The sequence below is a fragment of the Rosa chinensis genome, chromosome 2 (genome assembly GCF_002994745.2).
Source record: "Rosa chinensis cultivar Old Blush chromosome 2, RchiOBHm-V2, whole genome shotgun sequence".
NCBI lineage: Eukaryota > Viridiplantae > Streptophyta > Magnoliopsida > Rosales > Rosaceae > Rosa > Rosa chinensis.
In genome coordinates, this window is record NC_037089.1 from 52313833 (window position 1) to 52328636 (window position 14804).

The 14804-nt window shown below is 39.8% G+C and overlaps 3 protein-coding genes across 4 annotated transcripts; 2 read left to right on the top strand and 1 right to left on the bottom strand.

Annotated features, from left to right (window-relative positions):
• Nucleotides 1–413: 413 nt before the first annotated feature.
• LOC112190601 (SNF1-related protein kinase regulatory subunit gamma-like PV42a) lies at nt 414–3281 on the top strand. 2 transcript variants are annotated; one of them, XM_024330049.2, is made up of 3 exons: nt 414–932; nt 1449–1833; nt 2372–3281. In XM_024330049.2, exons 1-3 carry the CDS (start codon nt 475–477, stop codon nt 2708–2710), a joined length of 1182 nt encoding a protein of 393 aa, XP_024185817.1. In that variant the 5' UTR covers nt 414–474; the 3' UTR covers nt 2711–3281. The 2 variants fall into 2 exon arrangements, with proteins under 2 accessions (XP_024185817.1, XP_024185819.1); XM_024330051.2 differs by having other exon boundaries at nt 1473–1833.
• Nucleotides 3282–5313: 2032 nt separating this feature from the next.
• On the top strand, nt 5314–7141 carry LOC112189752 (phosphatidylcholine:diacylglycerol cholinephosphotransferase 1). The gene is made up of 3 exons (XM_024329100.2): nt 5314–5829; nt 6266–6403; nt 6634–7141. Exons 1-3 carry the CDS (start codon nt 5470–5472, stop codon nt 6970–6972), a joined length of 837 nt encoding a protein of 278 aa, XP_024184868.1. The 5' UTR covers nt 5314–5469; the 3' UTR covers nt 6973–7141.
• A 1655-nt stretch (nt 7142–8796) lies between these two features.
• Nucleotides 8797–10404, bottom strand: LOC121051848 (ATPase 11, plasma membrane-type-like). Its single transcript, XM_040515323.1, has 4 exons — nt 10274–10404; nt 9910–10029; nt 9577–9714; nt 8797–9362 (listed from the first exon to the last, which is right to left on the bottom strand). Exons 2-4 carry the CDS (start codon nt 9994–9996, stop codon nt 9336–9338), a joined length of 252 nt encoding a protein of 83 aa, XP_040371257.1. The 5' UTR covers nt 9997–10029; nt 10274–10404; the 3' UTR covers nt 8797–9335.
• Nucleotides 10405–14804: the final 4400 nt, after the last annotated feature.

Genomic DNA, 14804 nt, shown 5'->3' on the forward strand with positions numbered 1-14804 from the left:
TTCGTGCTGATAACGTGTTTTAGGGAATCAGAAATTAAGAGAAAATCGCTGTGTCTTCTCATTGATAATAGGCGTCTCTTTATATAGAGGATTACAATGCATAGAATCTCAATCATACAAGGAAAGTAATCGTACATTGAATAGGAATCTAGATCATTCTAATATAATCTTATTACCACTAGGTTAAGTAACCTAGAGTTTGAGCTAAACACAAAATAGAGATTTACTTGAACAGTTTGTACTCTCATTTTTCTTATCTCATCTCCACGTGTTATGCCAACTAAACCCTATCCATTCTCATAACGTGGCTATCAGAAACATAGCCATGCACTGTTGCAAGGCCTAGCTTTGACACGTACCCGCTACAGCAACTTCAACTCACCGTCCTACTTTTATATAATCCCACCTCCCCTGTTTCACTTTCCTAGCCTAGATACTTTCATTGGCAAAGTCAAACTCAGAGAGTACCAAAACATGCAGCAAATGATGGAGCAAAGCAATACTCAGTTCTCTGAGACTACTCAGAGGCTGAGAGACAAGAAGGTTGTGGACATGATGCCAAACAAGAGGAGGCTGGTGGAGGTTCCGTACACGGCGACTCTGGCTCACACCATGAACGCATTGGTGGCCAACCAGGTGCTGGCGGTGCCCGTGGCGGCCCCTCCGGGTCATTGGATTGGAGCAGGCGGCTCGATGATTGTGGAAGCTGACAGGCAAACCGGGGCTGTGCGGAAGCACTATATAGGGATGGCAACCATGCTTGATATCCTGGCTCATATTGCAGGAAATGATGGAGATCAATTGATGGTTGATGAGGGAGGGATTCATGATGGGGGGTTTGATCTAGAGCATAAGATGTCTGTCCCCGTTTCTTCGATTATTGGGCATTGCCTCGAGGGTTTAAGCTTGTGGACTCTAAACCCCAACACAAGGTGAGTAATGCGTTCTTTCCCTATAATTTGTGTGTTACATAATCCATCCATAGTTCCATGCTCGGTAGTACTGGTTATAACTTATTACATCTTTAAATGGCATGATTCTTGCAGTATTGCGCTTTAGAGCTCGTTTGGTATATAGCATATGCTTATTCTCTGTTTTAGTTTTTTTGTTTTTTTTTTCGGGGGGGGGGGGGGGGGGGGGGGGTTTGTTTCCACAAAACTAGCCAAAAATTAGTCTAAAATCAGAAACAAACAGTTATCACTTCAAAATGAGGGAAGCTTCACTCGAAATTGCTTCTTGTACATCCCTTTCTGAAATGTTCAAACTTTTTTAAGGGTTAGGCCGTTGGGGTAAGGTGTTTTGTCCATCAATAATTATGAAACTTGAAGGTAATGTACTATTAAGATGGTAAAAGTTCTTGTGGACAAAAACCCCTGGATATGTTACAATGTCTGCTTTATTTGTTTTTGGAAATACCAACTTCCCTGATTATGAATTTAAATGGTTAGACTTTTTAACTCCCGTGTGCTCAGCATCATAGACTGTATGGAAGTTTTTAGCAAAGGAATACACCGTGCTTTGGTACCACTAGACAGCCACATGAACAACGTCTCTGGAGTTGAACTTGTGGAGTCTGCTTCCAGCTATCGAATGCTAACACAAATGGATGTCCTAAGGTTCCTGAAGGAACATGCTGAAGCTAGCACTGAACTGAATGGCATTCTGTCACGCACCGTTTCTGAATTGGGGGCTGTGACAGAGAGGGTTTATGCAATTACTGATCGCACCAAGGTTATAGATGCCATCAAGTGCATGCGAATTGCTTTGCTAAACGCTGTTCCGATAGTTAGTTCCTCCCCTGCCAACGAAGATGACCACAAGCAGCTTGTAAATGTATGTATCTCGGTCTTTCATTTCCTGTTGTACTTTTATGAGATTTTGATATGCATTCCAAAAACTTAATTTGGTAGCTTGTTTAAGTAGGAAGTGTTGTTACATTTCCGAGAACTAGTGTCTTCGAGAACATTAATCCTCTATTTTTGCCAAAATGTTATAATGTGCAAAAGAGGTGCATACATAGGGTTGTAGTGAGTAACTCAGGGGTCTTGAGCTTCCTTAATGTTAAGATGATAATTTGAATAAAGCCCTGATCAGCAAAGGTTCCATTCGACTTCCTTTTACCTTCACTCTATCTTTATTGTTCTCTTCTGCTATCATCAACTGACCGAAATTTAGTTTTGGTAGCACAAACAGCATACTTGATTGTGTTTTTGCTAGGTCCGACAAATACCTTATTGTGCTAGTGGACTAATTCTAGGTCATTTTAAACATTGCGTGTTAGGAGGAGGTGTAATTACGTGTTTTCTTTGTTCGTTAATTTATTGAAACGCTAGTAAAGCGGTTCTGTAAATCTTTTCATTTCCTTTTACAGGGAAGGGGCAGGCAGGTATTGGGCACATTTTCTGCAACAGATATAAGGGGATGCCACTTGTCAACACTGAAAACATGGTTACCCATAAGCGCACTGGAGTACACAGAGACAATTTCAGCCAGCCCCTTATTATCAAGCAATCCTAATGCGGTCGAGAGTGCAAGAGAACTTGTGGCGTGTCGAGTTGACTCGACACTGGCTGAAGTAATCGACAAGGTCGTCACTAAACACGTGCACAGAATTTGGGTGGTGGATCAACAAGGTTTGCTCATGGGGCTTATTTCACTCACTGATATAATCCGAGTGTTGAGGCACGCCGTGATGTCTGAAACCTCTTGAAGTTGTTAATGTTATATATCTGTTTGGGAAGTTTTGGTCCTGTGCGCTGTTTCGAGCTCGTTTGTGTGCATGTAAATGTTATTTCAGTTCGACATGTACTTAGTTTTGCAACTCTGTTTTCACTAGCCAAGTAATATGCTGGCGACTGTCTTTTTGTTGGCCAAGTAAACACTAATAAGGCCATTTTCCTTGTGGAAAGTAAAAATAAGATTGGTCTGCGAATTCTATATGCCCTAGATATACAGCCCTAGAATTTTAGACCTAAATGATTGTGATTATAAGTACCGACACAGGAGGAAATTCGCAAGCCAAAGCTCATGAAGAGCGCATCAAGAACTTGGTCATGGCTAGCTCTGGTTGATTTTGTTGGAAATTCTGGAGATGGATGATGCTTTGAGTAAGAACTTGTAGGTTGAGGCGTGTGTTACATTACCTTTAAGACTAGATGTTCGTCCTTTGGAGGTTATATCTCAGTGTAGCAAGTGTTGACGCCTACCCTTCAGGGTACAACAACCTTGATCCTTGTAGGTGTACACTCACAGTACTTGGATTGTATCGAACAACTTGAAAACTTTCTTTTGGTGGAATATAAATCTAGGTCACGAACAAGAAGATATTAGTCATTAACTTTGTCATTAATTGCAGATGGAGTCATTCCTATATCATTCATTAGTCAATCAAAGAAATTTAATGACTTCCTTGGTCATGAAACCTCCATTTTCTTTGTGTCTACTCATTGAATCCAGTACCGGGTGCTCGAGTCATGCTCTCATCTCCTAATACATTAGGGAGGAGAGAAAATTGTAGCCTCTTAGGCATCGACGAGGCTGCAGTGTTATGTGGCTGACCTAGATTTATATAATATAAATGTTGTTTGGTTTTCTGTAGTCATAGATAAATTCTAGACTCTTATTGAAGCCGTTTTAGGTGATACATTTTCGAATTTTGTGAATATGTAATTGATCAATAGAGACAAATATAAGCACCAAAACTCCAAATGGACAGTAATCTATCCCCTTTGGCCAAATTTCTAGTAGCGTTTTCACCATACAACACAACTCTGTTTGCCCCGTTCATATAAGTCTATAAGGTTCTCTTTTTCCCTGCTCAATCTTATACCTATTTATTTTCCTTTGAGTAGAGCGTTGCTCAATCTTCCTTCAACTTTATTCTATCCGGCTTTATCACCTGAAAACCTAAAGTCACCGCAAGTTTGTTGCTCTGCGTCATCTCTACCTTATTCCTATAAAGGGTAAAAACTCCAAATGATACCTGAACTATTGGGATAAGTATTTTTTGATACATACAAATTTTGCTTATTCCAAATGGTATCTCAAGTATTGCGTAGTTACCAAATATAATACTTCTATTAACTGTAGGTGCCTATGTGACATGTATTTGGATGTTGAGTATTAAAAGCTTCACATGATACTGAACCATTGCAAAATATATCTTCTAGTCCTTATAAATTTTTTTCTTGACTCTAAATGGTGCTTCGTGCATTACTTCATTTAGAGCTAAAATACACATAAAAAAAATATTTAAAGAGGCACCATTTGGAGCTAAAACATACATAAAAAATATTTAAAAAATACAGATCATATCTCTATTAACGCAATTGCCCCTGAGTGGACTGACGGGAAAGATTTCAAAAAGGGCTAGCAACGTAAATTGCAGAATGCATCTGCCGATGGTTTAGCCGTGGCGCCTAGGTGGATAGCAGAATGAGGGTACACATAAATGATGTAGTCTATTTTTTTTTTCTTTCTAAATTTCTCTATATAAAGTAAGTTTTGACCCTAAAATAGAACTTAACTAGGGTTAACTCTAAGTCTATGGCCAAACTGAGACTGAGAGCGGGAGCCACGCACATGCTAGTTGGCCCCGTTTGGTTTGGTATCTCTCAAAATCTCAGTCCTATGGACGGTGATGGAATATGGGGCCCTCCTCTTCCTGCTCAGTGTTCTTGGACTTATCGGGAAGAGGCTTTGGCTTTCAGGTCAGTTTCTCACGCTCTGTGGGTGGCGCGTGCGATCTCAGATTAGTTTGCGTAATCACCGTCCATGCCAAAATGTCGACTCCGCAAATTACTAGAAGATGTCTCTAACTATGTGAAAGTATTCACACTGGTCGTATGAAAATGACCCATTCATTAAAATAAAACATATATGAGACCGCACCATTACAAATTGGAGTAACAAAAGGTTAGCCAATCTAATCTTAAAATATTTTGTATGTCCAAAGTTTTATCTCGACTTGTCGACATATAAAATACATCTTTATTGTATTCATATTTAAACACATGAAGAATTCAAGATTTCTTACCAAAAACTGCACTATTTCCATATGAGGAATTCACTACCTTAGCACCCTAAATTTTACTAAAAACCCTCCATATTTTAATGTAAGAAGAAAATGTGGTTGAGCTACTAATAAATCAACCCCCTTAAACCCCAAACTTTAGGAAAATCAAACCCCCCCACACAATTCACAAGGTCACAACTCACAAAGGTCAGTAACGCGTGGGCTCTGTCCACCACGTGTGCTTTTCACACCATTAACATTTCATTTCCCCCCATCTCAAACCCTCCCAAGTCCCCAACTTCCAACTCCTCCTTTTCTTTGTGTACTCCGCCAACCCTCTCTCTCTCTTTATTTATCCAATAATATCATTCACGCCCCTCCCGCCCCTCCTTTCCCAAAATATCACCCATACCCCTCGCCCCTAAATCTATATACCCAACCCTGGCCCCCGCATTATGAACGGCACCGTTTCGGCCCTCACTTCTCGGCGCCACAAACGAGCCGCCGCCGCCGCCACAAACGGCCCCACCCCTACCGCCGCCATGTCCAAGAAGCTCCTCCCCGTGCACGGCTGCGGCAACAAGGCCTCCTTCATGACGTGGACGGTGCATGACGCCGTCCACGTCGCCAAGCACCACTGGATACCCTGCTTCTTCGCAATGGGCCTCCTCTTCTTCATGGGCGTCGAGTACACGCTCCGCATGGTGCCCTCCTCCGCGCCGCCCTTCGATGTCGGCTTCGTCACCACGCGCTCCCTCCACCTCCTCCTGGCCTCGAGCCCCCAGCTCAACACATTGCTCGCTGGCCTCAACACGGTAACTCATTTCGATTTTCACATTGTTATTAGTGTTGATTTTCTGGGTTCGATTTGGCTTGTTTTGATTAGACTTGTGTGGAGGCGTTTGTGTTATTTTGTTTTAGACAACGCAGCGCACTTTTGTTTGTTTGCCATATTAGGAAGGAATCTGAAAGAGACAGCAATTCGCATACATTTATGTCCATTCTGGTCGATGTGAATTTTTTTTCATATTGTATGTACATTTTGGTGTTGTGGTTGGGATTTAGGTGCATTTACATTTGGTAAGTTTGAGGTTACTTTCTGGGCGTTGGGATTTTACTTCGGCTTTTAATTTGGTGGTTAGGTCCCATAGGCTTTGATTCTCTTCAGAATTTAGGTGTTGGGTGACGTTCAAGTTTTGGTAACATTTTGCGACATCAATTACAAAACTGAAGGACAAGTCTCTGGTGTAGGTGTTTGTGGGAATGCAGACAACGTATATATTGTGGACGTGGCTAATCGAGGGCCGTCCAAGAGCCACCATCGCCGCCCTATTTATGTTCACTTGCCGGGGAATCCTTGGTTACTCCACCCAACTTCCGTTGCCTCAGGTACCCCTATTTATGCATGGAAATGTTCTTGTCTTGCTGTGAATCTTGAAAACTCCTTAGGTAGAAGTGTAGGATAGGCAGAATCATATTTGGACACAGTGCATTCAGAGTCTGATAACGTAACATGTTAGACTGTCTAAACTGGCGACAAGAAAGAATTGGTGACATTTGGTTGTTAATTACTTGTCTCAGAATTTTGGGCATTGTGATTGAAATTTTGTGTTGCACAGGGATTTTTGGGGTCGGGAGCAGACTTCCCGGTTGGGAATGTATCATTTTTCTTGTTCTACTCCGGGCATGTAGCAGGGTCTGTGATTGCATCCCTCGACATGAGAAGAATGCAGAGGTGGGAATTGGCATGGACATTTGATGCATTAAATGTGTTGCAAGCTGTGAGATTGTTAGGGACTAGAGGACACTACACAATAGACTTGGCGGTTGGGGTTGGGGCCGGTATTCTCTTTGATTCTCTGGCAGGGAAGTATGAAGAAAGCAAGAGACTAAATTCAAAAGTAGCTTCAACTACTAGTAATGGTGCCAAAGAGGCTTTGTTTCCATTAGCAGATTAGTTTTGGTAGGAATATGAGTGTTTTTAATGAAGTAAAGTCTCAATCCCATGAAGGAGATCGAGTAGTTGGGTGTTTAAAACTGTACAGAGACTCAGAGAGCTCTTAATGAGGCTATGAGTTGTGGCTGATCTAGGTCTTTTCTTTTTTACTCAATTTTCAATCTACTTCACTTTCTTGTTGTCAATTTCAGCCTAGTTAAAAACCATCAGTTTGAACAAACAATGTGATGGACTTAAATGGGGCTAATTGGTTAGGTCCCTCACCATCTATCCGGCTATTCTTCTTGGCCTAATTCCTTCACTTGTATATGAGTACGCAATAGCAGCCTTTTTAGCTTTACAAAGCCTCTGTGAAAATACAGCTGTTTCCCGACATATGCATTAAGAAGAGCAAGATATCCCAGATTGGGCAGTGCCATATGCATTAAGAAAAGCAAGATATCCCAGATTGGGCAGTGCTTCAATGTGAGGTAGCAAATTTTCTTCAAGTTTAGACCAATGCAGATACAGAGTTGTAATGCTTTGGAGTGAAAGAAACCAAAGTGATGGTTAGAAACAATCAGTATATACGAACGGTAGCAGTATATATAATCTAATATAGAACACAAATTGAATATATAATAGCAAGTAATTAATAGAAATCAAATAACTTTAATTCGAAATTGAATTTACTAACTTGATCAGATAGAGGCCTGCAGTGCAGTGACCTAAGAAAGAAATTCGCCCCTACTTGTGCTGTAGTTTAAGACGTCTATCTAGAGGATACAACTATCTGGTACAAGTTCTTGCACACGAACTTGACCCTGACGAATTCTACTTTATGTTTCTCAGAATAACTTTTTGGAGGAGGAAGAAGAAGATTGATTGATCAATGACGACCAAAAGGTCGTCCTCATATAGAACCCAAGACGAGGAGTTACGTCGGTTGCGTCGGCAGTTGTTTGACGTTGTTCAATTCAATCCGTTGCAACTGTTCGATTATATCCGAAATTCCACTACACCAAAAATTGCATCACACGACGGTGAAAAAACGTCGTCTGATTTGAAGACTTACCGTCGTCTATCTCGATGTTGTCTGATGAAAAATCAGACAACGGTGAATTCACCGTTGTATGATACAAATTCAGTCGACGTATATTTCTTAACACTGTTGTCCAAGAACTCGACAGATGCCGGACGTACCCATGCGCAGCAGTTCACACAACAGAATTTGCTTTTTTGCAGTTGTGGGTTGAGACTTTCATACAACGGTTTTGTAGTATTGCTGTTGTGTGATTTAGACTAGGACAATTGAGTTCTAGTCTTTTCTGTTGTATGAGATTAAAACTAGACGATGTTACTTATTAAAATCCATTGTGTGATATCTAGAACTGTGTTGTGTGAATACCTAAATTTTGAATGGATATAAATTAACAGTGAACAATTGGAATACAAATTGAATGCAAACCATCAAATGATCAATATTTGTACCAAAAGCATTGTGGTACATCAATTCATCAAATATTGAATTTAACGAACATTGTTAAAGCATTCATACATCTCATAGACTAAGAAGCTTTTAAGTTTTCTAGCTAAGTTTTACATGATGAAAGAAAATATAGCTTGTTGCATTGCCGGGTACTCCATGCTTGATCTTCCAATGACTCTTTATGCAATAGTCCACCATATAGTTCCTGACACAATTTACAAATGCAATGAAAACAAAAGGGATTATGCCTTACTACATAACAAGCTCTATAGTAATGTTCATTCTTGCATAGCACACTTAACAAGCTCTATAGTAATGTTCATTCTTGCATAACAAGCTCTATATGACTCACTACTACACAAGTCAGCTGGGGGGGAGGGGGATAACACATGTTGCTTTAGACTAGCTAAACCAGAGAATATAGAAGTGATGGAGAATATCAATTGCTCTTGGAATTTATACCATGCTATATGCACCAGTTTTTCCCTCATGCAGACAAAGAAATGTTCTCTCCCAGCAAGCTTGTTTCCCCTTGCATCCAACATATATGGTCAAGGCAAGAAAGCAAACAAAGAAAACATACATTATTCACAACATATTTGCAGAATGACATCAATTAATTGAATTACTACAAAAATTTTACTTATGAGAACCGCCGCATTCTAAATGAGCAACAAACAAAATTGAAATAAAGAAAAATACTAGAGGGTAAGACATAATTGGAATACTAGTGGAGATACATGACATGATGACAATGATGGCAATTACTAATCTCTATACCCTTATTTATGTATATTGCAAAAAGAATAGAACTTCAACTTCAAGTACATTGGATTCAGCAAGAAACACATAGGGAGGTTCATGAAAGCCATACCTGAAGCAACAAATCGATATCCCTAGGCAAAGTGGTATTCATATTTAACCTGATTTGGGAGACTCATCAATCTGTGTAAATATTCATCCCTCTTTTGGGGATCAGATTCTGCTTCAAGCATATATCACCATAAAATCTTTCTACTCATACATCAAAAATTGATCAATAGACCAAGATGGAGCTTATGGCCTATTGTATCACCATAACAGAAGCAGTAACTACCACCCTAAAAACAAAACGAAACATATTGGTATATCTGATACCTTGGCTTTAGGAGCAAGACGATCCATGAGAGCTACTGCAGCATTACCCGCATTATTTTCCTTGATGAAACTAATGGTGGAGTTGATGACCAGCAGAGTAACAATAACTGCAAAATCTTGCCAGTCAGGAGGCTTCCCCTGCATACAGATAAACAAACATCACAAATCACCAAAAATCAAAGCAGTGTAAAAAAATAGCAACAGTAACCCGAAAACTTGAAAAACTTGCTCTCTAGAAACACAACACCCATACCACACAATTGTGAGAACATGAAGAAGAAAACACAGTTTGTGAAGAACAAAGAAAGGGACTGTGAATATGAGGAGAGTAACCTGCTTTTCCTTGAGCTTGTTATGCCCAAAAATGGCTAATCTTTCCTCAGCAGCCTCACTGCTAAGACCCTCTTTGCTACATCTCATATTCTCAAGCACCTCCTCAATGGGTATGTTTTCCTACAACCACAGAGTTCATAAACACCCATTTAAACCAAAACCACACAGCAAACCAAAAACCAAGCAAAAAGCTTTGAAATTTGCTCATATCTATATACCAAAATCTGAAAAGCAATAAAAGAACTCCATGACTTCGAATTGCTCAAGTAAGGAAACAAAAGATATTCACATCGTATATACAAATAGGTAAGCAACCTTGATGGTACTGCGATGACAAAGATCGATGATAAAGAAGCTAGCATACCTTCGTTGAACAGCAAATGAGATGATGAGCAGCCAAGACGAATGCCTAAAAGCAACAAGCATTACCAAAACGCGGTGCCAAGATGAACAACCACAAACACTGATTCACAAAATCCAAAAATTGAAGAAGCCCTAAAATTCAAGAATCAATAAATCCCTAAATTCCAATGCTTCAAAGAAGTAATTAAACCCAATTTAGAAAAGACCCACACCAAATTCATGAAGAAACGAAAGAATCTGAGGTCTACCTCATTGATGGACTCAGTGCCGGTGAATCGAAAGAATCTGAGGTCTACCTCATTGATGGACTCCACGTCCTCCTTCCCCACAACGTCGACAACCTCGTCGTCCCTCACCGTCGCCGCCACGTCCCGACCTTTATCCGCTATAAACTCCTCAATCTTCCCCAAATCGGAGCTCCAAGGCAAAACCATGTCCTTACAGCTAACCATGTAATCGTAAATCTTGACCTCCTTGTTCGCCAGCTTCACCCAATCACGGCTCGCCATGTAGCCCAAAAGCTTGGAGCTGGGGGAGCCGGACTCGGTGACGAGGACATAGGGATTGGCGCCGTGGTCGAAAACGTCGTCGGTGTGGAGGATGCGGTCTCCGCGGGACATGAAGACGGGGCGGAGAGGAGGGGGACACGGCAGGCCTTGACGGATCTGACCACGGCGGCCTGGTCGGAGGAGGCGGCGTTGGAGTGGAGGATGACGATGCCGCCAAGGGCGGCCATGGAGACTGCCATGTGGGACTCGGTGACTATGTCCATGGGGGAGGAGACGCAAGGGATGGAGAGGCTATTCTGAGGGTTGATAGAGAGGGGGTCGAGAGAGGGTTGATAGTTTGTATTCTGAGGCTATTCTAAGATTTTGTTTTGTTTTCTTCTTTCTTTTGGACACGATGTGGCATGACAATTTTAATTCTCAAAGTCACTCCCACAACAGAAAGCTCACCATCCGTTGTTTGAGTGCTGTACATAAAATCAAAATTTGGAAACACGGAGGGAAACATGCCGCCTACAACATTTTGGCTCAAAATGTTACCGCCTATGTTCCTTCTTCACACAACAGAATAGCTTAAATCTGTTGTCTAATTTCTACACCTTGTGACATTCAAGTAAGCTTCCTCAAAATTTGGCGCTTAGTTTTCAATCACACAACGAAAATCTTAAGCACCGTTGTGCCTAGTAGCCCAAATTTCAGATTTCAAGAGGCAACCAAGACTCCAAAGTGGAGGGAAATCTGCTGCTAAATTTTCTAAGACTCAGACAACAGAAAATACTTAATTCCGTTGTGCAATGTAGTTATGATAAAAAAATTATCATTTTGTTGACATTCACACAACATAACATCACTAATACCGTTGTACAATAGACTTTACTTAAACACACAACAGATGATTTCTGTTCGGTTGTGTGATGCAATTTTTGGTGTAGTGTTCAAAACAGTAAAGCAAAAAAGAATATCATATTTAGTCAAACCGAGCCCAAGAGGCCCAAGGCCCAAGGCCCATCTTTGACTTAATATATATATATATATATATATATATATCCATATTCCTATGGAAGCCCAAAAGGAAAGCCCACCGAAGCTCACACTTTGACTTGTTGCCCATTTAATTCTATACATGGGTGTGTCCTTAAAAAGGTCATGATCTTTCAAACTTTCTTCCATGTGGGACTCTGGTGTGTCCTTAAAAAGGTCATGATCTTTCAAACTTTCTTCCATGTGGGACTAGAGTCCCAAAAGTTCCAACAATACCCCACATTTTCTATTCAAACCCTAACAATACCCCACATTTGAATAGAAAATAAGAGATTGAATTGGGAACTCATCGTTATTTCGGAGAACTTAGATAGGAAATGCATCGGAAAAGGTGTCTTTTGGACTTGAACCTTTCGTAGTGAACACTTATCGGATTTACTTTGTGAAGTAGTGAACTCAAGTCTTGAACTCTTCACGTTTTGTAGTAAACCGAGACAACAAGTATCACACATATCATATCTAAACATAGTTCAAATTCTTACGGTTGTGTTCATTTTGGTCCTGAACAACTCCTTACTTCATGAGAGTTTTAGAGAACTTAGCCATGTCGGTTCTCATAGATGCGACCCCACATCAGTCTCATATAGGTAATGCCAATTAAGAATAGTCCGTACTATCCCACTTAAAAGATATTAGCATTATTAAGAATATATATTAATATTCATCCCTCAATCGTCAACGGAAAACACACTTTGTCTCATCTTAGAAATAGCATACATGTGTGTGTTAAACATTTTGAGTCTTCCCCAACTAGTTTGCCTATTGAACCTAGACCATGGGATCTCCAATGTTGCTAGATTAGGTTTCTGCCAAGTATTGACTCATTGTATTGGCTTTAAGCCCATTCCCCTCGATGTAAAGAGGACTTGCTCTCTATTAAGGCCTTTAGTCAAAGGATCTGCTATATTCTCCTTTGATTTTACGTAGTGAATGGAAATAATTCCATTCTTGAGCAAGTCTCTAATTGTTTTGTGACGTCGCCTGATATGCCTCGATTTGCCATTGTAGATTTGGTTCTTTGCTCTTGTAAGAGCAGCCATACTATCACAATGTATGAAAATGGACGGAACAGGCTTTGGCCACAATGGAATACCTTCTAGGAAATTTTTGAGCCATTCCGCTTCTTCGGCGGCTTTGTCTAAGGCTACAAATTATGCTTCCATAGTTGAGCGTGTATTCACAGTTTGTTTTGATGATTTCCAAGATACGGCAGCGCCTCCAAGTGTAAATACGTATCCACTTGTGGACTTACTTTCCGAATTATTGGAAATCCAATTTGCATCACAATACCCTTCTAATACGGGAAGATATTTTGTATAATGTAACCCATAGTCTATTGTATGCTTTAGATATCGTAAGACTCTTACTAAGGCAATCCAATGTTCTTTTCCCGGATTGCTTGAGTACCTACTAAGTCGACTTACACTATATGCCAAATCCGGTCTTGTACAATTCATTATGTACATTAAACTTCCAAGAACTTGTGTATACTCCAATTGAGACACACTATCACCTTGATTTTTCTTAAGATGACTAGAGGGATCAAATGGAGTAACAACCGGCTTATCATCATAGTGTCCAAATTTTCTAAGGACCTTTTCTATATAATGAGATTGAGTAAGTATGTAACCATCCGAATGCCTTTTAATTCGAATACCAAGAATCACATCCGCTATTCCCATATCTTTCATATCAAAGGAGGAATGCAACATTTTCTTTGTTTGATTAATTATATCCTTTCTTGTTCCCATAATGAGCATGTCGTCCACATATAAGCATACAATGACAAATGCGTTTCTACATTCTTTGACATAGACACATTTGTCACATTCATTAATTTTGAATCCATTTGATAATAGTGTATTATCAAATTTCTCATGCCATTTCTTGGGAGCTTGTTTAAGTCCGTAAAGTGACTTAACTAATTTACAAACTTTATTTTCTTGACCTTTAACGATAAACCCTTCGGGTTGTTCCATGTAGATTTCTTCATCTAGTTCGCCATTTAGAAATGTGGTTTTCACATCCATTTGGTGTATTTCCAAATTGTGTACAGCCGCTATAGCAAGTAAAGTTTGTATTGATGTTATTCTTGTCACCGGCGAATAAGTGTCGAAAAAATCTACACCTTCTTTTTGACGATACCCTTTAGCTACTATACGAGCTTTGTATTTTTCTATGGTACCATCCGGTCTCATCTTTCTTTTAAAAATCCATTTATGGCCTATTGGTTTATGTCCAGGAGGCAAATCAACCAATGTCCAAGTATTATTTTGTATAATGGATTCCACTTCATTTTGAATAGCCTCTTTCCAATAAGGTGCTTCCGATGATTCCATGGCAGTCTTATATGTTTGAGGTTCTCCTTCAAGATTAAATGTCATAAATTCGGGTCCAAACTCTTTAGCAATCTTTCCATGTTTGCTTCTCCTTCGTTCTAGAATTTCTTCTTGAACAGTAGAAGTATCATTTTCATCAATTTCAGTACTTTTGTTTAACTCACTTTGAGGCAACGTATCTTCATACGTTCTTTTCCTTGGATTAGACTTATCCTTGTAAGGAAAATTATCCTCAAAGAATTCTGCTTCAGCAGATTCTATGATTGTGTTTGTGCTTATATTAGAAATATCAGATTTGTAAACTAAAAATCTATAGGCAGCACTATTATTGGCAGGGCCAATATATATACAATCTATTGTTTTTGGTTCAAGTTTAGTTCTCTTTGGAAATGGAACTTGAACTTCAGCAAGACAACCCCACACTTTCATAGTTTTATAAGTAGGCAATCTTCCTTTCCATAGTTCATAAGGAGATTGATCACTTAGTTTATGAGGAATCCTATTTAATATCATATTTGCAGTAAGCAAGGCCTCTCCCCACAGATTATGTGGTGCTCCCGAACTAATTAACATTGAATTTATTATATTCTTCAAAGTTCTATTTTTTTCCTTCGGCAACTCCATTTTGTTGTGGAGTATATGGAGC